We start from the raw sequence: 24,181 nt of genomic DNA on the forward strand, positions 1-24,181 counted from the left end.
GGAGGAGAGGGGCAAGAGTGGGGTCATGCCCCACTTGGCCTGGTCTCTGTATGCAAATGAGGCATGGGGACACGTGGCCAGGGAAACCAGTTCACCCAGGCCCACCTTGAGGTCAGCTTACTCAAGAGCCGAGCTCTCTCAAGGAGGAGCTGGACTTGGGACGGAGGCTGCCGGCGAATGCCTTTCTGGCTCTCAGTAGCTTGGGGAGGGGATTGGGGTCTGACTCCTGGGCTAGAACATTTTGTCCACCCCTTCCTCCAATCTTTTACCGCTTGATCTTTCTGCTCTTGTCTCAGGAATCTGGATATTCTTCACTCCTTCCCCAAGCCTCCTCCAGGGAGCCTTCCCTGACTGAGCCCGTTGCAGATCGACGGGGACCGCTGTCTTCCACCGCTCTCTGCGTCCGCCTGCATCAAGGGGTCTGAGCCTCTGCGGCCCTCCTCCCCACTCTGGACGGTTCAGGCTTGGACCGAAAGCCTGGGCCTCGGAGGGGTGGACGGTGCGATGGCGGAAGCGCGGCCCCGGGAGGAGCTGGCGGGCAGAGAAAGGTGGCTGGCGGCCAGCCCCGCCCCTACCTGTGTAAGCCTATCCGCCCGCGCCTAGAGGATAAAAGCGGCCAAGTCGCCCGGAGGTCAGCGAATTCGGCCCCCTGTCGCCCGCCGCTCGGTCCAGCCCGGCCCAGCCAGCATGTCCATCCACTTCAGCTCCCAGGTCTTCAGCTCGCGCTCCTCCGCCTTCCCGGGGCGAGGCACCCAGATGCGCCTGAACTCGGTGCGCCCCGGCGGCTTCGGCGGCAGCAGCATCAGCCTCTACGGCCTTGGCGCCTCGCGGCCGCGCGTGGCAGCGCGCTCATCCTACGGGGGCCCAGCGGGCGCCGGCATCCGCGAGGTCACCATCAACCAGAGCCTGCTGACCCCGCGGCAGGTGAACATCGACCCCTCCATCCAGCAGGTGCGCCAGGAGGAGCGCGAGCAGATCAAGACCCTGAACGACAAGTTCGCCTCCTTCATTGACAAGGTGAGCGGCCCGCGCTGCCCCAAGCCAGGATCCAGGCCCCAGCAGCCGCCCCGCAGCGCACGTGGGCCAGGGGCTGGGAGGGCTGGTGCCTGCTCTCTTTCCGCCGATATCTGGGACTGTACCCTCTCCATGAACCCTGTAGCTATTTTTGTCCCCCTCGGCCTCCAAGCCCTCTCTTCCAGCAAGCTTCCCAAATCTCCCTGCTTTTTCCTCCGGGAATTTGTGCGTGGGTCTGTCCGGTTGTCCTGGTGGGCTGTGTCTGTGAGTCGGCTGGGGTTCTTGGGCAGCTTTTGTCATCTGAGTCAGGTTGGGAACTCCAGATGCCAAGGCCAGGACTTCTTTCTCTGGGCCCCCTTCTCCGAGAGGGGGCTGTGCGGAGTCAGAGATGGGGCAGGGTGAGATTCTCCCCTCACCCCCACTTATTATCTAGCAGATGCTGGAAATAAAGGGCTGGAGGGAGGCAGGCTCCTGGCCCCATCGGCCCCACCTACCTGGTCCTCCATCCTCCTTTTGGTGGTAGGAGGTGAGGTTATACTTGCCCTTGGAGAGAGCCCATCTGGGGGCACTGAGGGTCCCGGGGAAGGGCCATTTAAGAGGTGTTTTTCCTCTTATGTCCCAAAGGGGTGGGGCATAGAGATGGGGGGGGGAGTGCACTTGTGGGGCTGGACCCAAGAACTAAGGGCTAGCCCCCTGGGCCCCTCTGGCCAGGGCCTCCCCCCTGGGCATAGAGCAGGCTTTCCCTTTCCTGCCTTTGTGTACCTCTCTGCTTCCCTGGTCCCCCATGTCCTCCTCTCCTTCACCCTTCAGACTGTACACATCCTTCAAGTTCTGGGGCAGCCTCCACAGGAAGCCCCAGGCCCAGGTTCCCCCCGCTGCTGCTCGGCTGCAGCCCCCAGATCCTGCTGCCTGAGTTGCTGGTTTTGAGGAGGCTCGCTTCCCACCACCAGTCATTTTGGTGCTCCTTAGGGACTTATTTTACATTGGCTTGATTGTAGCATCCTGTCCTGAGGCTTTGTTGGAGAAAGAGGGAAGGGGAGAGAGGATACTGAGAGAGGAAGAGATGAGGTCCCAGCCTGAAGGGAGGGGGCCCGAGTCGGGCTGAGGACACAGACAGGAAGGGGGCAGCCGTTCAGAGAGGGAGGTGGAGGCCATCGCCTGTGATGCGATGGGAAGGAGAGGAGGGAGGAGACCCTAAAGCACAAGCACTGGCACATGTCAGTGACCTGAGCCCTGGACACACTCTGAGACAGCTGAGACAGAGAGTATCCTGGAGGAGAGAGCCAAGGGCTAGGGGCCCAGGTTGGGGGAAGAGCCAGTGGGAGCGTGGATTCTGCTGGATGGCTGGAGACCCTCCCAACCGCACTGTGGGTGGCACGATCTGCCTCTCATGAGTTTCCTTCTCCCGCCCCTTCTAGGTGCAGTTTCTGGAGCAGCAGAACAAACTGCTGGAGACCAAGTGGGCACTGCTGCAGGAGCAGAAGTCGACCCAGAGCAGCTGCCTCCTGGGCATCTTTGAGGCCCAGATTGCTGGCCTGCGGAAGCAGCTCGAGGTCCTGCAGCTGGACGGGGGCCGCCTGGAGGTGGAGCTTCGGAACACGCAGGACGTCGTGGAAGACTTCAAGAACAAGTACTGCCCCGCAGTACGACCTGCCGGGATCCATGCCCTGGGCCCATGTGCCCCTCTCAGCTCACCCTCTGCAAATCCTCTCTGGGTCAGGGGTCAGGGGGTACAGCTGCTCAGAACAACAACTCCCAGAAGGGAAGGTCTTGATTAACACATTCCCTGCTTCTCCTCTCTCCTCTTTGTCTCTGGGGGCCGTTTCCAAGTCGCTCTGGTCCTTTCTTCTGACTTACTCCCAGTGAAATATCTCAGCCTAGCCCTGATCTGCACTGCTCCCTTCGGAAGCCTGACCAAGGCCCAGGAAAGGGCAGGGCAAGAGATGATGTGCGTCAGAACTTGCATGACCCTCAGATTATTCTAGAACAACTCTGTTTTGTTCCCGTGCAGAATTAGAGTCCAGAAAGTTTCAGGGGCTTGATCGAGATCGCATAGTAGGTCACTGGGAGAGCTGGGGCTTGTTTTTGGGCCCCTGACTCCCAGGAGGCGACCTGGAACCAACTTGGGAAGGAAAGAAGCAGAGAGCATGATCATTGTGAGCGATGGGAGGGGTTGTGGGGGCTGGGGGTGGGTGCGGCCAGGGCAGGAACCAGAAAGGAGGCTGTGAGGAGGGGCAGGGAGTGGGAGGCTGGAGGCCGGGAAGGCTGGGTCTTGAGGACAGGCCTTTGAAGTGCCTCTGAACTCTCTGTTCACACTGAATAGAAACCAAAGCCAGAGGCTGGGCCGGGCATCCCTGCCCAGTGGGCACTCGGGGTAATGAGTGAGTTCTGTGCTCTGCCTGGGGAGATGTATGACTAAGCCGGAGCAGGGACACTGGCTTTGACTGGAGGTAGAACAAACAAAGGCCTCTGCAGAGAGTGTCTCTCCATTCCCAACCCCGCCCCCCATCCCCACCCCCGACTTCCCTAGGGCAACAGTCAACAGGATTAATCCCACGGCAGGTGGAAGCAGACCGGTGCAGGACAGGGAAGGCCTGGGACGACCCGTGAGCCCCTGCTGTCAGGTGTGCATCTGTGCACACAGACCCCCCCACCCAGAACCCACAGAGCACTTTCCTGGGGAGTCAGGCTGAGGTCCAGGCCGGGGCTGAAGGAGGAACTGGAAGGGGTCCTGAGTGCAGCTGCCCAGGGAGCTCCTATCTGCACATCCTCTGGGCCCAGTGGCACAGCAGGGGTGGACAGACGGCCTCGCAGATATTTTCCTAACTCTTCTAGAGGCCCTGGGGGAGTGGGACTTTGGGGGTCTGGGCTCCTGGAGGGCCTCTGCCTGCCTGAGCATCTTGCTCCCCACTAAAGTTGCCCCACATCGCTCCTGCTGTTCTCCAGAAGCTCGTGGACGCTGCTGACTTTCTGTTTCTGACACCTATTTTGAATCCTCAAGTAAATACTGGGTCAGGCCCACCTGCCCTCTTGCTCCGTGCCCTGCTTTGCCGGCGTCCTCCTACGGGCAGGGGGCTGGCTCCTTGGGAGAAAGAGGGATGGAGGCGGGGGCTCTGGGAGTAGCGATGGGGGCTTGTCACCAAGTTGGGGGCTGGTTCTTCCTCCTTCCTGAGTCCACAAGGTTCCTCCTCTTCAGGCCCCTTCTTCACCCTCAGCGGGTGGGATTAAGCAGGTTAAGGTGTGAGCTCAGGCGTCCGATGGCCAGGCTTCAGGTCCGGGCTTTGCCACTTAGCAGCTTGGTGACTGGACAGAGGACTCAGCCTCTCTGTGCCTCTGTTCCTTTCCCTGCGAATCATAGCACCATTGTTATGGGATTGTTGTAGGGATTAACGGAGAGAATGCAGGGATTAACTGAGAGAATGCATGAGAAGCACAGAACGGGGCAGGCCCTGTACAGAGTGGTCCATAAGCTTGGCTGTTATTCGTCTTCTCACTCCCGGTATATGCAGCCTTTGTCCTTTGATTCACGTATGTTCCCAGCTCCCTCACCCCCATGCCTGCCAAGACTCAAAGCCCTAGGAACAGCCATATGGAAAAGTCAGGGACATTTTGTTTCGTAGCTGACACCTGTTTTTTCAGGTGTGTCATTAAGGAGGGGGTAAAGGTGATGCACGGCAGACTTTCACACCTGGATGTGGGGGGATGGAGGCAGAGCTGCACCAACACCATGTTCCCCTCCTTTACTGCAGGTACGAAGACGAAATTAACCGTCGCACAGCTGCTGAGAATGAGTTTGTAGTGCTGAAGAAGGTGAGGGGGTCAGACAGGTAGGGTGGGTGGCATTGTAGGAAGCACAGGGGACAGGGGACCACATACCTCTCACCTGAGCAGCCAGTAGGGACCTGTGGTCAGGGTCTGGCTGGGTCTATAAGAAGGGAGCGATGGGCTTGGAGAAGGAGAGATCTGGAAGCCAGCCATTTATAAGCCTGCTTCGTGTACGTATGTGAACATATGTGTCTGCATGTCTGTGTGTGTGTATTTGCGGGTAGGTGTGTCTGGCGAGTCACTAGACTTGTTTCTGGGCTTTTGGAGGGGTTAGAATTATGACTACAGGATGGAGGTTAGAAGGGACGATTTCAACCCCAAATAAGGAAGTGCTCTATCAGAACATTTAATTACAGTTGAGGGTGGCACATGGCATGCCTGAAATATTTACTGAATGAATGGGATGGGGTGCCTTGAGGCAAAGTGAGCTCCCCGTCCCTGGAGGTGTGCAAGTGAGGTCAGAAGGCCTTAGGAATATCTTAGAGGGGATTGACTTAAGATTCTGATTCAAAACACACTCACTCAGTGTTCCAGGCCCATCCACAGAAATGTAACCTGCCCCGGAGTGCTGGGCCCTTGGAGATTCAGGGATGAGTGGAAGTGAGCCCTTTCCACAGGAGCTTAACCACAGCAAAGGATGGCTCTCAGGGGCCCAGAATTGCGGTGTTATCTGTTGCCCACCTGCCTTATATCACCCATGCTGCAAGCTACATATTTAGGCTAGAGATTTGCCATCTCTGGGAGCGGTGTCCTGGAGTCTGAATGATTTCATGCTCTCCCATTTGACGGATGAGAAGCTGAGGCTGATAAAGTTGAGGTGATTTGTTCAAGGTCACATAGCTAGTAGGCGGCAGAGCCGGGGGTGTGTCTAAACCACTAAAGCCTTTAGGAACTGGTAAAGCGCTAGGTTTGGGGCTTCAGGCTGCTCTGGGCTATCAGCGCTGAGTAGGCACCTCCAGTCCTGGGTCTGCGCGGAGATGATGTTCCTCTCGAGCCTGGGCGGGTCCAGTGGAGGGAACTTCCCACCATGGGCGTGTCAGGCAGCCTGGAGGAGCTGTATGTTTCTTGGTAGGGCAGCAGTGATTGGTTCTGGGGGTTGGACAGTACTGGCTTGCTCCCACCCCTAAGTGTTTCTCGAACTGAGGACATGGTGTCCCTCTCCCCCTTCTTACCACCACCCCTCCCAGGATGTGGATGTTGCCTACATGAGCAAGGTGGAGCTGGAGGCCAAGGTGGACGCCCTGAATGATGAGATCAGCTTCCTCAGGACCCTCTATGAGGAGGTGAGGACCTCAGGGGTGGGAGATGTGCCGCAACCTGCATGTCCTAGCCAGGGGGCTATCTGGTCCACCCCCTGCCTCTGGGTCAGCCGGGGTGTGTGTTGGGTGCATGTAGGGGAGTTGACCCTACTCTTTATTCTTTCTGGATTCAGGAATCCATGGTGGGCGAGGAGTTCAGTAGGAGCTGGAGCCGCACACCAGGGTGGGATGATCATTTGTCAGGAAGGGGGATTGGGACGGGCTGGAAGAAACCAGGAGGATGTTGAGGGATCCGGGCTGTGACAGGGTTCACAGGTGGGCTGGGTGGGCTTGCAGGGGAGCCTGAGTCAGGAGAGACTGGAGTGCCTGAGGGTTTACGCCCACCGCTCGGCCACCGTCTCTGCCTGCCCCTCCCATCTCCCCTCCTGCTCACGCTTGCCCTGCCCTGGGCTTCCAGTTCCTTTCCCTCAAGGGGATTTAAAAACCTCTTCATTCCGTCAGTGTGAGTCTCTGGCCTTAGGCAGAAGATAGGGTGGCCGATCATCTGGCTGCTCTGGGACACAGGAAAACGTGAGGCAAATTACAGACCAGTTCTCATTTCTCTTCAGTCTGGTCTTTACCTGCACATCCAGCCTCCATGAGCAACTCCGAGAGAATTTCCACATGTGTTAATTTCAGGGGCTGGATCCTTGAGGCTGACTTTGGGTACTTCTGGTCTCAATGTGGGCCTTCATATGTCTATCACATGTTATATATATGTGTGTGTGTATGTATATACATGTATATATAATTATTTTCCTCTCATTATGAAATACATACTCATTGCAGAAAATCTAGAGAATTAAGTAAAGCATAAAATTGAAAACAAGTTTCCTATACCTACTCTTATCTTGATACCTACCTTTTCAGACTTCTTCTGTGCATATATACACATAGAGATATAGAAATACATATATTTAATAAAATAGAATCATACCTTTTTTCATGTAACAGTATACCACAGATATAGTTCCCTGTCCGTAAATACGGCTGTATCATCGGTGTTAAAGGCTGCAGAGCGTGCATAATAGGGTGGAACATGACTTATTTTACCCACCCCTTAGTGACCCCCTTCACAGCAGAGCTCAAATCCAGTAGCACCTCGCAGCCAGGAGCCACCGCAGTTCACCACACTCTGTCACTTGTCTGTCCGCTGTGATCCTACCAGACTCTTTGATTTCAGAAGGTGCTAATGGGCTTTTCTGGGAGCCAGGGCTGGTGGAGCTGTTTAGTAGGTGCTGGGTCTGTGCCCCCTGGCTACCTGGTGACTCACTCCCACTCTGGCCTCTTCTCCCTGTTTCTTTCCCTAGTGTGCGGGGAATCCCAGGATGGGCACGGGGACAGGGATGGGTCATGCCCCAAGTCCTGATGTTCTGTCTGGTCCCTACAGGAGCTGAAAGAGCTGAAGTCTGAGGTCTCAGACACGTCTGTGGTCCTGTCCATGGACAACAGCCGCTCCCTGGACCTGGACGGCATCATCGCCGAGGTCAAGGCCCAGTACGAGGAGATCGCCAACCGCAGCCGGGCCGAGGCCGAGGCCTGGTACCAGACCAAGGTGGGTGGCCGCTGGAGGCATATTTTCTCTTCCTGGCAGAGTCCTCGGTGGCGGCTTCCCTTACTCCTCACCCTGTCTCAAGCCTTTGGGGCCTGGGTCCCACTGTGCTGACAGGCACCAGGGATTAAATCTGTGGTGGTCTCCAGTGTCCTGGGAATAAGAGGAGGAATAGGCCAGGTCCCTGCCCAGGGCAAGATTCCAGCCTGATGTGGGGGGAGAGGGCAGAGGAAATGGACATGGATTAATAATTATTATAGCTAAAATCTGGCAAGTAAGCACAATGCTAGGCAAAGTTTCAAATGTTTTACCTGTATTGACTCATATAACCCACAGAACAACCCTGTTAGGTAGGCACTATTATTATCCCCCTTTTACGGATGAAGAAACTGAGGCATGGAGAGGTTAAGTGATTTGTCTAGCTCTGCACAGCTAGCAGATGGAAGAGCAGGGACCAGATCCTGGGTCCAAGGGCTCCAGAGCAGGTTTAATCGTTATATGCACTGGGTGTGGGCAGGGCAGCTGACAGTACAGGTGCTGAGGGAATGGGCGGGGAGGGGGTGTGCTGGGGCAAACCAGTGATCTGGGGGAGGGAGCCTGAGGGTTTAAAAGCAGCATAGAGCAATGTCTCTGCAGAGATAGGGAATCATCCATGGTGCGTGGGAGGACACATGCATGCCAATAACGACTTACTGTGTGACACTAGGCCAGTCCCTTCTATTCTCTGGGGCTCATTCTCCTCATCTGTAAAATGGGTGGTGCTGACGAAGAGGTTAATAGGTGAGGATCTCAGACTTCCAGTGATTCTCCAGCATTAGGACATAATGGGAATGGGAAGAGCCCCGGGATCAGTGGGAATGGGCCCGGTGAGCCATCCTTGTCCTCCCCATCCTGGCTGGCAGGAAACTGAACCCCTCCCCCACCCCACTGTCCGGGAGTCTGGCCTCCTGGCATCGGGCAAAGCTTGCTGGGAGTCAGACTGTCCCTCCCTGGGAAGATAAGCTGGGAGGGCTTGTCACTCAGAACCTGGGGCCTTCCTTGGGTCGGGAGAAGACAAGTCACCTGTAATCACGGCCCACCCCTTGCCATACTCTTCTGTGTGGTCCCTCCAGTTTGAGACCCTCCAGGCCCAGGCTGGGAAGCACGGGGACGACCTCCGGAATACCCGGAATGAGATTGCGGAGCTGAACCGGGCCGTCCAGAGGCTGCAGGCTGAGATCGACAGCATCAAGAAGCAGGTGGGCACCAGCCCTTCTCCTTGGGGCATGTGAAGGGCAGCCGGCTGGGACCACGCTCAGGATGAGGAGAAGGAGGCTGGGGGCGAGGGTGTCAACCCCGTCCCTGCTGCTCTGGGGACGAGGCTGGTGCAGCTCAAGTCTCTCGGGCCCACCTGTGAGCTCTCTAGGACGAAATGTTCTTGGCCAGGTCCTGCTTGACCGAAGGGAGAACAGGAGTCCTAGCTGGGCATAGAGCTTGTGGAAGGAGCCTCAGGCTGGCTGGCTAGACTAGAACCACCATTCGTTACCACACTGGTACTGAGCCCTCTCCTTGCACCTAGCTCTGGGTGCGATGTGTACCTGGGGGAAGGGGTGTGGGGGGGTGGTGGGCTGGAGGCCAGCAGAGTCCCTCACTATGGCTCCCAAGGCCCCGCCCCACCTGCTGACCTCACTCCTCACCACTCCCTCTCTGGCTGTGCTCTTGCTTCCTGTAGCTTACATTTGCCAAGCATTTTCATGCTTCAGGGCCCTTGCACTTGGTGTTCCCTCTACCTGGAATGTGGTCCTCCCAGCTCTGCACATGGCTGCCCCTTTCTCACCCCTGGGGTTTAGGACAAAAACCTCTTCTCAGAGATGGCTTCCTCAGCCACCCAGCCGCTCTCTCAGCAGTCTGTGTGAGCTTCCTGAAACACCTATCACTCTCTGAAATTTTCTGTCTTATTACTTTAGTATTGACTTATTAGGTAAGACTTATTAATTAAGTATAAATAAGTATTGTCCCCTACCTCCACTGGGATATTACAAATGCCTTAAGAGCAGGGGCCCCCAACTGGTTCACTGCTCCTCCCTTCCCAGCACCGGACACATAGTCAGGGCACAGGTCTCAGACGACAGACTGATGCGAGGAGGTGCTGTGAAGCTGGGGTGGGGGGTATTGATGAGGAAGGGTCCCCCAAGCCCTGACCAAGGCATGGGGGTGGTCGGGGCAGCTAAGCCTGGGCGGGTGTCTGCAGTGGGGAGGGAGGGAAGCTGATGGGTGGTGACTACTTTCCAGATGAGCTGGGGGACGGGATGTGGGGGTGATCTACCCAGAAATGTCCTCCCCTTGGAGCCCTGCAGGCCTTTTTACATGAGGGCGAGGGTGGAAACTTTCTCCTGGCACAGATTCAGGGCTGTGAGTCACCGGTGCAGCAAGCCAGCATCCAGACCTGGAGGGGAGGCACAGAATGATGAATGGCGGTTTCCTAAACGCCACAGCTTCTGCCACATCCGGTTCTCCTCTTACCCAACAGGGCAGAGCCAGACCCTGGAGCTGCAGTGTCTATCACTGTCGGGGTCTCAGAGGCAGTGGCATGGCCTTGCCAAGGGGGCACCAGTGTGACAGGAAAGGGCACTGACCAGTGGATGGGGGCAGAGGGCATCAGCCAGCCTCCTGGGCAGGACTGGGGGCGTTGGGCAGAGAGGAAGAGTGCGTGCTCTGAGGGGAGAGGGTCTGAGGGCAGAGCACGGTTGTGAGAGGGCAGGAGGAGGAGCACCGCGCTAGGGGATGGGGATGGTGGCTCTCGGGGCTGAACAAGAAGCGGCTCAGGACTAAATAGGCTCCTCTAGTGAGGGACGGGCCATGAGAGAGGGAACACTAAGGCCAGGCAGGAAGCGGCAGCTGCTGCTCACGTCCGTCGTGAATCACGCCACCCCTGCCCAAACCTGGGGCCTGTTGACTCGGAGTCTAGGGGTTCCAAGCAGCGTCTCTGTACTCCAAGTCTCCCTGTTCTGGGCCTGTTCCAAACTGGTTCCTATTTTGAAGGTGTTTTTGGTTCTGGTCAGCTGCCTGAAATTTGAGGACTAAACTAGAATCCCATAGCCTTGGAACTCCTCTAGCTAGGGGTCAGGTGTGCGGGCATTTGTAAATCATAATAGCATTTACTCATAATAGTGATCATAATAGCATTTATTAAATGCTTGCTGTCTACCAGACACTGTGCCAAAGACTTTTGTATTATTTCATTACTTGCAATATCTCTCTATACATACTGTGATGACTGCTATTTTAGAAAAGAGGAGACTTTTGGCTTAGAAGGGTTGATTCATCCAAGATCACATGGCTTGTAAGTGGCAGAGCCAGAAGTGGAAGCTACGCATTGGGTATCAAAACCCATGTTTGAAACCCTTGGGATTCCCTGGTGCTTGGGAGAGGAGGCTGGTGCCAGTGAAGCCACCGTCAGCAAGGTGCCCAGATGCTCACTGCAGTATGGGGAAGCAGGAGGGCAGTGGCTGGTGAGGCCTGCCCCCCCAGCTCAAAGCCCCACTACTCCCCACAGCGTGCCAAGTTGGAGGCTGCCATCGCCGAGGCCGAGGAGCACGGGGAGCTGGCCGTCAAGGATGCACGTGCCAAGCAGGAGGAGCTGGAGGCCGCCCTGCAGCGAGCCAAGCAGGACATGGCCCGGCAGCTCCGGGACTACCAGGAGCTCATGAGCACCAAGCTGGCCCTGGACATCGAGATCGCCACCTACAGGAAGCTGCTGGAGGGCGAGGAGAGCTGGTGAGGACAAAGAATCTGGAGAGGGGATCCTTCTGGGGCTCAGTGAGGCCTGGGGCTTGACATTCATCCATTTGCAAGCATTTCCTGTGTACCCTCTTCTGCAGGGCACTGCGTGTGGGAAGTGCAGGGAGGGTACAGATGATGCTTGCTTCTTTGCCCTTGATGAGATGACTTTCGAGAGGGAAAGACCATATGGTGTAAGCTCGGTGGGAAAGTTGAAGTAGTAACAGCGCTTTCGTGTGTGTGTGGGGGGGGCGGCTATTAGCAAGGTTATCTTATTTGATCTTCAGAACACATCAGGTAAGCAAGACAGGTATTACTGATTCCTTAGTGTACGAAGGGGAAATTGTGGTTAGTTTCATTAATTGAGGGGACAGGGCCAGTGTGCAGTCAAGCTCTGCTGATTCCTGGTCCAGGCATCTTCCATGGCGACAGGCTGCTTCTCACTACATAACTGAGGGCTAAGTCACGTGGTATTGACTGAGCGTGGTAAGGAGGTAAATTTCCCCTGTCTCCAGAAATATTTGCATACTCACCTGCAGCCTGAGATGAAGCTGGGTTGGGTTAGTCTTCCAGGGAATTCTTCACAAAAAACTCCACATCTATGTCCATTAAGTTGGGTCTTCATTAGTACCTTGATGGCTTGACTCATTCAGTCAACAGACAAGTGGCCTGGAAGCTTCCTAGTGTCCCCATCTCTTGCCCTTGACCTTTGCCCTGCCCCCTTCCAGGATTTGGGGCTGCAGCTGGGCTTCCCTCACTCCCTCCACTAAACTGAGGCCTCTCCTCCTCCCTGCAGAGTAAACTCATCCCCAAGGCCAAGGGCTTGGTGACAGTGGAACTGTGAGTCACAAAACAAACACCCAGCTGTCTCGGATAGATTTTTAATTTCCAGGGCAAGATCTGTTTCAGCCCCACAGCCTGCTTATAAACACCCCCTCTCCTCCCTCCCCACTCAGTCCCGGCTGGAGCTGAATTCACTCAGTCAACGATTCACTAATTATTTCAACACATATTAAGTAATTACCGTGTGCCAGACCTCATGCTAAGGACTGGAGATGCAGGAATCAATAAGCTCCAGCCTGCTTTGAGGATTTTATGATCTGGTTAAGAGAGGCAGCCATCTACATAAACAACGAGAACAGCTACCATTTACAGAATCCTGTGTGCCCAGGGCTTTAGGTAACTTATGTTATTTAGCCCTCACAAACAACACTGAGGTTGGTACTGAGTTAGGCCCCATTATAGGTGAGGAAGTGGAGACTCTGAGACATTCCCAAGGTCATGTAGCCAGTAGGCAGGAGGGCCAAAGTGAAGAGGCTGAAGGAAGGCTGAACGTGTGGGGACAGAGGAAGGAACCTCAGTTCTGCTCGGGGCCTGGACGGAGGGGTGCGGGAATGCTTCCTCCAGTGCTGAGGAGAGAGCAGCCCTCACAGGTATCTCCTCTGCCCCAGGATGACCGGAGCAGGAGTGGGAGCCGTGAACATCTGTAAGTCCTTGGCTGCGGGCCCATCACCTATGCCGTCCACACTAGGCTGGGTCTATTGGATGGCACATCGGCCTGAAGGCCTGGCCTTCTGGAGGCTGGGAGCCTCCTTCCCTTCAATAGCTTTCAGCAGGGGCCTGCAGCTCCCATCCAGAGAGGCTCAACAGCCCAGGAAAGCCATGCACGGGACAGGGTGGGTGGGGGCAGTGTGGAGCAGCCCTCATCTCTGTCTGAGGCTCCTTCTGGGTTGGCCCCTGGCTGTTGGTGGGAAGGGAGGTGGGTGGGAGGAGGGAGACGGGCAGCTATGGCAGAAGGGCGGGGGCCTCGGGTAGTGGGCCTCACGCTGATGGAGACCTCCTCCCTTCTCTCTCAGCTGTGGTCAGTTCCACGGGCGGTGCTGGCAGCCGGCTGACCTTCGGGGGAACCATGGGCAGCAATGCCCTGAGATTCTCCAGTGGTGGAGGGCCTGGGGCCCCCAAGGCCTATTCCATTAGGACCACATCCACCCCCGGCAGGAGCACCCGCAACTGAGTCCCTGGTGTGGGGAGACACCATCGTCTCAAAAGGACCTCCATCCCTGGTCCCATCCCTGGTCCCAAGACTGCAAGGCAGTCTGAAAAATGATGTCAGAATAGCTTCCAATAAAGCAGCTGCTTTCTGAGGCTTGGGTGAGCCCATGCCCACCACCTGGTATCCTGGCTTCATTAGGCTGGGCAGGGAAGGCGGTGGGGAGGGGAGGGTTCGAGAGCACAGGGTCTGCCCTGATAACTGGGACAGCACAGTGGTAACATGGGGGTGCTGCTCTATGGAACTTGACTCTTATCCAGAGTGAGGCCTTGACCCCTCCCAAGGCTGGGCCTGATTCCAGCTCCTCTCCTGAAGAAGCCCAGAAGCCCCTGGAAGTTCTGGCTCTGCCAGGAAGTGGGCACTGGAGTCCTCTCCTGCTGAGGGGGTGGGAGAGCTGTTTGCACCCACCCGCTCCCCCAGCCAATGCCCTGTGCTGTCAGAGAACATAGTAAGAAGTGAGAGGTGAGAAGTGTGTGGTGAGAAGACCACACATTTAGCGCCCTAGGTCTGGGTTTGGGGTGAACCAGCCAACTGGCAAATCAGCCCTTCCTGGGAGAGAGAGGGAGCCAGGCGGGGCATAAAGTTGTCCCCTGGGAGACGCAACCTCAGTCACCGTGGGAGGGTTTAGGAGGCAGGGGAAGCAGCAGCAGGTCCACACTGGAGGGGCCCTGGGACCAATCTGTCCGTTAGAAGCCACAGGCGTCCATGCCTCCAGAGCAGCCGGAGTCAGGGTTGGCTCTTTGCCCAGGGCTGGGGGAAACCAGTCATTTAGACTCTTGGGGATGGAGGGGAGCTGCAGAGCTGCGGGCGAGGAGCCCGCCGTCCCTGGAGGAAGTGAAGAGACAAGCGGGGAGAGAGATGCAGGAGGAGAAGGCAGCAATTGGGGCAGGTCAGGCCGGCTGGTTCCTGCAGCCCTTCCGCCGCAAGCCCAGGGGCTTTCCGAGCTCTGGGACCCGCCGCCGGAGGCAGGGACAGTTGGCTCGCGGAGCGGTGTATTTACAAAGCAGAAGGCACCAAGCAAACCGCACCAGGTGGCTACCGCCACTGCTTTGGCCGCAGGGCGAGCACACGCCGGTGCTCACCCCCAGGTTCCCGCTGCAGTGGGCACTGCAGATGCTGCCCGTCACCGGCCGGGAGCCCGACACGCAGAGGTCCCCGCAGACGACCCCGCCCCGGGAGCTGCTGACACCTGCGGGGGGCGGGGAGGGGAGAGAACAGGGCTGAGTCGCCTCGCAAGGTCGTCACCAGCGGCTCCTGCCTGCGGGCCAGAGTCCCCACACCCCGTCTTCTCTTGCTCAGAGCTCCTTTCCTCTATTTCTATTCCCCCTTCCCCCTCAAACAACCTCACACCTGGGCACTTCTTCCAGTAGTCTAACCTCAAGCATCCTTGATAAACTGTTAGCCCAGGCCCTCCCTGTAGGCTGAAATAGCTATTTAAGTTATCATAATCATTCACTGCCACATCCCCCTCCTTCCTTTCAGGGTCTTAAACTGTGCCCCCCGTCCCTGCCCCCCCGCCTCCTGTTTTTGTAAATAAAATTTTATTGGAGCCCAGCCACACCTATTCCTGAAGTATTGCTATGGCTGTGGCTGCTTTCACATTACAACAAGCTAAGCAGTTGAGCAGAGACTGCATGACCCGCAAGCCTAAAATATTTACTATTTGGCCCTTTAAGAAAAAGACTGACCACCAGGAGCCCCAAGCTCTTATTTCAGAACCCACAGTATAGATAACTTACAGACATTTACAGCACCAATGCCCTTAAACAACCTTGTGGGGAGAGGAAAGAGTCAAAAATTAGTTGGGGGGAGCAGAACTTGCAAATTCCCTCCTCCAAGTAATCATGATGCAAATTAGATGCAAATAATATGCAAACAGGCTCCTAGCTCTAAGCACAGCTTGGAGGATGAAGAGACATCATCCCCACAGATGTGGTCCTCACCTCTGCTCCTCGCCCTCCAGCAGGTGCCTGTAGGTGGCGATCTCCACGTCCAGGCCCAGCTTGGAGTTCATCACCTCCTGGAACTCCTTGAGCAGGCAGGCCATGTCCTGCTTGGCCTTCTGCAGGGCCTCCTCCAGCCCGGCCAGCTTGCAGCGGGCATCATTAAGGGCCGCCTCGCCCTGCTGCTCCGCCTCGGCCACGGCGGCCTCCAGCTTGGAGTTCTGGGGGACAGGGGAGGGTTATTAAGGCTCCTTCTTCTGGATTTAGGGTCAGAGACTAGGTATCCACTGACCATTGACTATCAGAGGAAGAAGGGGCCTTACTTGTTTGTTAGGTCAGGGGTTGCAAATTAGTGCTCTTGGGGAATGTTGGCACAGTGTCCTTAATTTTTGAAATTTAATGTAAAAATCCAAATTCCTGGCTTCTCTTGAAAAACCAGAGGATCCGGCCACACTGGACCTGCATTTCTGTAGGGCCTGCCTCAGTTGGATCTGATCAGCTCTGCCCGTTTGTTTCATTTTCCAGTTTACCACACCCTAGTGCCTTCAGTACAGCCTGCTCCACTCACTTACTAACCTCTGGGGACATCAAAGTGCGTGGTCAGTGATCTAGAACAATGGGCCAGAGAGGTGAAATGGCTTCCCCCAAATCACATGGTGAGCTAGTGGCAGGGCTGGTTTGAGAGCCCAGGTTTCCTGCCTCTCAGACTGGTGCTATTTCCTCTGCCCCATTCTGCCCCTGGGACCATGAAAGCCCTGGTCATTCCGTTCCCCTCCACAGCCCTCCCCCTGCACCCCACATTCAGCGGGAACGGAGAGCATTCTCCATGGAGAAGACTTGCCTGAAGTTTGATGTTGCTCCTTTTCCCACACTTTGGCAAGGTGTCTGACTTAAATCCCCCTGCTGCAGGCCAACCCTGTTCACTTTTTACGCTGAGGGGTGGGCCAGGCTTCTGTACCTGGCACTCGGCATTCTCAACCTCAGCCGTCAGCCTCTGGGTCATGCGGTTCAGCTCGTTGATCTCCTCCTTGGTGCGGCGCAGAGTCTCCCCACGACGGATCACCGTGGCCTTGATCTCCTCGCATTGGTGGGAAGCACAGATGCTCATGGGACACAGGATATGCCATCCCACTGAGCCCCACAGTTTGCACATCGGCCACCCCATCCTGAGAGCTGCCTGCCCTTCCCTTACCCATCCCACCTAGACAAAGGCCAAAGCCCTTTTAGCATCCCTCCTGCTAATACTTTCAGCTTTTAGCATCCTTGTTCTGGGAAGGGGGCGCTGGACCACTCACCTTGCTGGGGTACCAGGACTCAGCCTCAGCCCGGCTGCGTCTGGCCATGTCATCGTGCTGAGCCTTGATCTCGGCGACAATGCAGTCCATGTTCAGGTCCCGGCTGTTGTCCATCTTGACGATGACCGAGGTGTCTGAGATGTGGGCGTGGAGGACTTGGAGCTCCTCAGGGGAAGTGGGGGAGTGGTAAGAGCTTCCTGGACCATAGCCCCACTCCTGGAAGCCTTCTTTCTCATGGTCCTTCCCTGTCCCCTGCCCTTGCTTCTTCCACAGCCTCACTGTCTGAAGCCCCAGTACAAAGGTGACATCTCCCCTTCAACCCTGGAACCTCTCAGTGCACCTCAGGACCAAAGTCCCAAGGCTGAGAGGAGCCCAGCTCTGAGGCTTGCTGCCTGATTTCAGTCAGGGCCTCTGAAATCAGGCAGCAATTTACAATTTGTGATGTCCAATTGTGAATATACAATTTGTGATAATTATCACCACAGTAACCAGGAACAACAGCTTGTTTGGGTTTGGCAGATAAGACAAGAAGCTATACTTTTTCATCTTCTGACAGTAAACCTGCCTCGGGTCCCTCAACTCTGCCCTGTGCTCCCCTCACCCAGGGGTTTCAGAAGCCAAATGGTGGCAAGTCCTTTCCAATGTCCAAATACCATCCTCCTTGCTGCCCCACTGCTCTGTGGCCCCTCACCTCTTTAAACAGCTGCTGCAGGAAGTCGATCTGGGTCAGGGCCTCTGCACTGGCCTCCAGGTCTGACTTTTGCAGGTAGCCGCAGTCCACATCCTAAAGGGAGAGGGTGGTACAGGAGTCTCACTGGGGAGACAGCACAGAGCTCTCCCCACCAGGGAGGGGCACCCCATCAGGCTGGGCACACTCCCTGGGCCCTCCTTAGCTGCTCATTCCAGTGCCTGGTGTCATGGCATTGATGAAGTCCTTTACTCAGTTCAAGGGGTCAGAAGCAGGTCTGGGTAAGGGAGGGGGTCTTGAGGTTTCCAGACATTTCCTCTGGTACCCACTAGGATGATCTCTCTAGAATGCACAGCTTGCACTATCATGAAACTTAGGTTCTGGTGTAAAATGGCTGTTTTAATGATGATCCACCCCTCTCTGCTCTGGAATCTCATGGAAAGAAATCTAGAGATCTGTGGTCAGAAGAAGTCCCAGGGATCAGCTCTGCTCCCAAGCCAATGTGACTCAGGGCGAGACCTTTGCTTGATCTCTGTGCCTCAGTACACTGATGGCAGTTATGCTGAGTCAAGTCTAAGAGGTGAGGAACAACGGCACTGTTCATGCCAGCATCTCCCAGCTGTTGCTGGCCTGAGGATGGAGCCATCCCCAAGCATTCATGTACTCTTCCGTTCACAAAAATTTATGCAGTGCCTATTTTCTGCCAGGCACAGGGCAGAAGGAGGAGGGAAGCCATTGGCCAGATGGGAGTGACCTTGGATGGTGAATGATTACCCTGCTTGAAGCAGGCAGTGTACTCTGATGTCCAGGGCCACCCAGGGAGCATTGGGGCATCTGGGGAAAGAAATAGGGGAGAGGTTGGGCTGTGTGATTCTGGGGAAGTTGCTCAGCTTTTCTGAATCACAGAGAGCTCCCTCTGCCTCTGTCCTTGGTTCTGAGTTGTGGGACATGTATTCTGGGGTCAGTCACCTTCTTCGGGGCCACAAATTCATTCTCAGCGGTGGCCCTTAGTGCCACTTCCTCTTCATACCTGGGGACAAAAAGGGCACAAGTTTCAGTGGCTAGAATTTCAATAGGCTGGGATTTGAAGAGAAAGAAAGAGAATGAAGGCCCAGACAAACACATTCCAGGAACTGGATTTTTTTGGAGGTGGTCATAGAATCAAAAAGTGTCCATCCCTTTCCTCTGGGTACTCAAACCAACCACGTCACCCACTGCTCTTCCTGTTTCAGGGCCAGGGTTGGTGCCTCGCACATTTTTGTAGGGCTCCTCTCTGCTTCTGAAAGGTAATTCCCTGGTGGTGGTGGTGGGCACCCTGACCTAGTTCTGGTGGCCCCTTTTCCTGTCCTCCTTACTTCCTTATCCCTACCCTACTTCAGGGCCCAACACAGCACCTGGAACATAGAATAGATGCTCAATAAATGTTTGATAAACTAAACTAAAATAAACACCTAATGATGAGGTAGCTGGAGCAGCTCAGACTCTCTCCAGTGTTTCAACTCCCATCCCAGAAAAGCATTTGATGCTTCCCAGACCCTAGCTCATTTTAGCAGTGTCACTATACTAGATGCAAAAGGCTCTCAGTCATCAAGACGGCTGGCCCCCAACCTCCATCCTGGGAGTGAGGCAGACACACAAACGCACCGTTAAGAACAGGCACGCTCACTCCTCACAACGATCTCTAATCCCACATTGGCCCTCCAGCTGCTGAGAAAGGTCTGGATTCTTGAGTGGGGAGGCGTGGGGGCCAAGGATGTCCTCCTGTCTGTGGTCTTCCCTTCACCCCCAGCCCTGCGAACCAGGGAGAGGAGGCAAGGACCCAGCAGCTCTGCAGGAGGAGGGTGCCTCAGGAAGCGCTAAGAGCAAGCTGGCCTGGCTGGAGGCCGCCCTGCAGCGGGCCAAGCAGGACATGGCACGGCAGCTGTGCGAGTACCAGGGGCTCGTGATGGTCAAGCTGGGCCTGGATTTTGAGATCGCCACCTACCGCAAACTGCTGGAAGGCGAGGAGAGCAGGTGAGGGCTGGGCGGTGCTTGAGACGGGTGGTGCAGGGGCATAGGGAGGGCACCACCTGGGTCCTCGCCAGCTTGGGAGGGGTGGGGAGAGGTGAGCTGGGTATCCAGGGATCTGTTCTCCTGGAGCCAGTTTTTTCCCTCCATCTTACAGCCCTTTAGACCAAAGATCCCAGCTAACTAGCACCTTTGGCACCTGTGATGGGCAATTCATTCACCCCCAGGATCAGAAAGCAGGGGCCAGTTTGTCTATCGAGGCAGCTGCAGGGACCAAGGCCCAGCCAGGGGGAGTAAAGTCCCCAGTGTGGGGTGCCTTCTCCTCAACTCTGCCCATCTCTCCCCCAGGCCTGGGGGAGGCAGGGTTTATGGCAACAAGTAGGGCCTGGCTTTTTAACCTTAGGCAGGTAGAGACCCAAGGGCTGCCAGCTCCAGCTGGGCTCACCAGTCTGAGGGGAAGGAAAGGGAACGCACCGTGCAACAGACAATCTGCATTTATTGTCTTCTTTAAACGCCACAAAACCCTGGGAGGGAGGTGCTATTATCCCCATTTTACAGATGAGAAAACTTGAGTGTCAGAGAGTAAAAGACCACCTCAAGGACACACAGGTGGAAACTGATTGGATGAGGCTTGAACAATATCCTCCAGACAATTGACCTATCTCCTCTGCGGTCTCCTTCAAAGTGCCCCCCTCATGGTCTCTAATTTCAAGATAAGTTTAGGCCAAAGACAGTGTAGATCTTCTGCCTTCTCCCTTCTCTAAGAATTCATCAATAAAAGTGAATTATTTGACTTTAAGGCAGGAAGGGTTGAGTTTAAAGGCCCAGAAGGAGTCTTTACTCAAAAGGGCTGAGGGGATCTGAGAGAACCAAGCAGCTTGAGGGATGGAAGGATTTCTGCCTGTCTGGAGAGGGCCAGGAGTGCTTTATCTTGAAGAATGGAGAATATTTTGCCTGGTAGATGGATTCACTCACCTGCTTCCTCTTTCTCCCTGCAGGCTTGGCCTGGGATTTGGGGAAGGGAACATCAGTAAGTAAATAATAGAGTAACTTGGGTTAGAGGGGTCAAATCTTAACTCCCCGCCACCTGCTGTGTGTGTATCCTCTTGGGAAGGGAGAAGGGGTCTGCTGCCTGTGTGTCTCCCTTTTGTGGGGGGCTGTTCCCTCTCGTAGTGGTTGTTTTGTGTTTGTGTGTGTTGGGGGAGGGCGTTCTGTGGTCTGCTCTTTGCGGGGAGGATCTCTTGGTGTGTCCTGGGGTGTGGGAAGAAGTTCTGTGTGTTTATCCCCGTGGAGGAGACTCTTTTATTCTCGTGTGGGGAGAATCCGCGTCTGACTTCAGGGTCGGGGGGATTCCCGAGTTTGGTTCTGGGGGATGCGGTCTGTGTCTCTTAACACTTTGGGGAGTTTGCACTGCATGTCTGTCTCCTGGGGGAGGGGGGTTGTCTGTGCATCTGTATGTCTGTCTTCGGGGGCGGCGCGAGCAGGGGAGAAGAAGGGGTTTCCTCCTCCACCAGCCGCTCTCAACACCTGCGGGCTGGTCTCAACCTCGGGCCTCTCGGTCCAGCTGCCGTCTGGAGCTGGCCCCGGCGCCCTGGAGACGAGCGCCCCTGGCGGCGGCTGCGCGCCCTGCGGCTCCACTGGCGGTGTCGGGGGCTTCAGCTGCAGCGGCTCCTGTGGATGCTGAACCCTTCCTGCCCTGCTCAGGAGAAGTCAAGGAACCCTAGCTTCCGCCCCAGTGACTTGGCGCTGTGTCTCAGACGCCCCCTCCCACGGTTCTGGACCTTGCTTCACCTTTCCCTCTTGCCCCCCACCTTAGAGTGTAAAGTCTTGGAATGTAGTTTACTGGACCATGACAGACCCATTCCCAGGGTGGGGACAGGCTGGACGCTGTGCCGCTGGGAGGCAAGGCGTTTGGCTTATCTGGACCCAGCGCCCCACCCCTCTGAACTACCCCACCCCCTCTTTTCCTGGGACTCCTCCTTTGCAATAAAAAGTTATGCAGCGAATGGAGGCTTCCGGCTGTTTGTGCCTAGATTCCTCAGGCTATTTATCTCCAGAGCAAAGACAAAGCTGGCCGGATTTGGGGGAGGGGAAAGAAAAGGGGGCACCCTTTGGTGTGTGGGTCCACGTGACTTCAGATGATGGTGGTATCATAGAACCAGGATCTTAAAGGTTGGTGAGTGTGTGTGTGTGTGTGTGTGTGTGTGTGTGTGTGTGTCAGAGGGTCCCTGGTGAAAGGGAAAGAAGGGGTTAATTCATGCATGATGGTGGACTTATTCCTAGCCTGGGGTCCACAGGCGGAGTTGCTGAGAACTGCATTCATTCATCCACTCACTCACTCTACAAGCGCAAAATGGCCTCTGAGGGTCAGGCATAGTGCTTGGTGGGCAAGACACTCTAGTCCTGGGCCTCTGGAGATGACGGTCTGGTGGTGAGGCAGGCCACAAACCAGGACATGGACCAGAAAGACATACAGTGAGATAGGGATGAAGGTGGACCTCCTTCCGCTGCCCTGGCAGGGGCGCTTGAAGGCAGGCCCTGGGGAAGATGGCCCTGGCAGATTGGGGCTGGAGGACATAGACACAATTGGGTGGCCCAGGTTTTAGTTGAACAAGTGATCTGACTGTGGGCTGGGAACAGCATACCACGGTGGAGGAAAACATGGGCTTTGGAATCAGAGACTCCAGCTTTGCTTCTACTTCCAGATCCATGGTGTAGTGTCGGAGTCCATCTCCAACAGGATCCAGGATACCCCAAAAGGATGGACAGCGTCGGCGATGAACAACAGGAAGGAGACTGAGACTCGTGGACTCAGCCAAGTCAACAGGAAGGAGACTGAGACTCGTGGACTCAGCCAAGTAAAAATAGCACCATCTCGTGCTTTCTTTATTTCATATACTCATATATAGATTACAGTAGAATTACATAAATCATTAACATACATTGTAATATTATTATTTTGAGTCGAAAGAATGAATCATTTTGAACCCACAAAGATTTCCTTAAAAGATTACGTAAACCATACCTTTTAGTTTCTAGATTTTCTCATAAGATAAATTCCAAGGTTACCATTACGTACAGTACATGTTCTAAGACTTATTCTTGGTGGTTAACCAACCTTAACACCTAAGTCTAAATATATCCTTATATTCTATATATCCCTAGCCCCCACATAGCTTTTCCTACATGGACATTCCTTTTTTATAATGCCATTAAAATATCTAAAATATATTTTACAATTTCTATTTTGAATATTGCTACTCAAAGGCAATTTAATATAGCAACAAACAATATTAGGATCCCAATAATCTATTAAAGAATAACTTTCCAAATCATTTCTATTTGTCCCTAATCTAGAACATATCTGTTCACCAGTTAATTGATCAAATATCATTAAACTACCATTAATATTGAACCACAAATTATTATTACCATCATAAACACCCTCATATGGCCATATCTCTAGGGAGGATGGTGTTTTCCAAAGAAACATTTCCCTATGTCCAGATTTAGTCACTGTTTCCCAATGTCCCTCTTTAGGCACCGGGCCTTGCCAAACAGTACTCAAAGGGGAAGTCAGGAAATCTAAGATTTTTCCTTGGGGCAAATCCTGCCACACTTAAATTTACATATATAGAAATTATAAGTATTGCTTTTACGAGGAGTGTAGTCCACCTTCCACGTGCGGTTCCGCCTTGCAGTTCCGCACTGGAGCGCCCCATGACCTTGTCATGGCGTTGCAGCCTCTGGATGGCTTCCAACAGTGTAGTTTGGTCTGAGTTTTCACAAGGCAACTTTGGGGGGGCGGAAGGTAAGCCAGTTTGTGCGGGTGGGGTGAGCAGAGAAAGGCTGGGTTTCTGGGCTCTTTCTTGGCCACACAGGCCTGAGAGAAGCCTCCACTCAGCAAGCTCACATTCTTTTCTGTTGCACAAAGGATTACATCACCAATGCATCTGGGGAACAATGGTCCCTGCTTTCTATGTCCCTGGGTGGGGCTAAGGTGCATAATTAGCCAGAGGCCCCGGCTTTACCTTTTAAGGTTCACTAGTGCCAGAGTGTCTGCTGTGTTCTCTTGGGTCCCAGCCCAGAGAACAGGTACCCAAAAGGCCCCCCTTGCTGGATAAACAGAGCAGTCTCATGCAAGAGGAATGGGACCAGAACTTGGCTGACAGGCTGTCAATCACCTGAGGGGTAGGGAACATGGCCCCATTGGACTCATACATCAGACCCTTTTGATCCTTTCTGACTGACACCAATTGTATAAACATTCTTACCAAGACTCCCAATGCAAAGCAGCTGCCTGAAAGCAGAGCCACTCCTCCACAAGATTTTTCAGTTGGACTCCTTATTCCCTGCATTTTGCTAGGAGGTAATGAGATTCTCTGATGTTCAAGGTCAAGTTTTTCCAGCCCCTGTTGTGCTGATCATGTCAACAAAGGAACTTTGTGGGATGTGCGGAAGGAAATGCCGCCCTTCCCCAGCCAGGAGCTGTAGGCAGGATTGACGGTGAGCATCCTGCATCCAGCATCACCGAGGACTGGTTGTGGACCACAGGTTCTCTTTCCAAATCCCAGGCCTGATGTCAGGCCGGGAGATCCCAAGGGCCATGAGGTCAGGTTTTAGTCACTTGCTGGGCCAGGGCCACATGGGCCACCAGCAATGCTTGCGGTTTGGGGACCACTTTTCTGAGTGGCTCCTCTGGCCACGGGCCATATTCCAGCCTGGGGCATTTATGGGGAGTCAGTCCTCA

The 24,181-nt window shown here is 54.8% G+C and overlaps 1 protein-coding gene across 7 annotated transcripts; it reads left to right on the forward strand.

The window, feature by feature from the left end:
- The first annotated feature begins 553 nt into the window (after window positions 1-553).
- On the forward strand, window positions 554-22,380 carry KRT7 (keratin 7). 7 transcript variants are annotated; one of them, XR_014233363.1, is made up of 10 exons: window positions 554-1,017; window positions 2,433-2,644; window positions 4,764-4,824; window positions 6,027-6,122; window positions 7,528-7,692; window positions 8,802-8,927; window positions 11,225-11,445; window positions 19,214-19,437; window positions 20,430-20,461; window positions 20,996-22,380. XR_014233363.1 is itself a non-coding variant. In XM_082350549.1 (9 exons), the coding sequence occupies exons 1-9, from the start codon at window positions 688-690 to the stop codon at window positions 13,460-13,462; spliced, it is 1,431 nt and encodes a 476-aa protein (XP_082206675.1). In that variant the 5' UTR covers window positions 554-687; the 3' UTR covers window positions 13,463-13,617. The 7 variants fall into 7 exon arrangements, 3 of the variants coding, with proteins under 3 accessions (XP_082206675.1, XP_082206676.1, XP_082206677.1); XR_014233364.1 differs by having other exon boundaries at window positions 22,137-22,380; XR_014233365.1 differs by lacking the exons at window positions 19,214-19,437; window positions 20,430-20,461; window positions 20,996-22,380 and adding exons at window positions 11,550-11,642; window positions 12,900-12,934; window positions 13,305-13,358.
- The last annotated feature ends 1,801 nt before the right edge of the window (window positions 22,381-24,181 follow it).

Source organism: Balaenoptera borealis (assembly GCF_965194805.1).
Source record: "Balaenoptera borealis genome assembly, chromosome: 13".
In the NCBI taxonomy this organism is placed as follows: domain Eukaryota; kingdom Metazoa; phylum Chordata; class Mammalia; order Artiodactyla; family Balaenopteridae; genus Balaenoptera; species Balaenoptera borealis.

Excerpts from the sequence above, each read along its gene's own strand:
- KRT7 (XM_082350549.1), top strand. The coding sequence starts at position 688 with ATGTCCATCCACTTCAGCTCCCAGGTCTTCAGCTCGCGCTCCTCCGCC. Across the intron at positions 2,645-4,763 it reads GTGGAAGACTTCAAGAACAA|GTACGAAGACGAAATTAACC; the intron begins GTACTGCCCCGC and ends CCTTTACTGCAG. Across the intron at positions 6,123-7,527 it reads TCAGGACCCTCTATGAGGAG|GAGCTGAAAGAGCTGAAGTC; the intron begins GTGAGGACCTCA and ends TGGTCCCTACAG.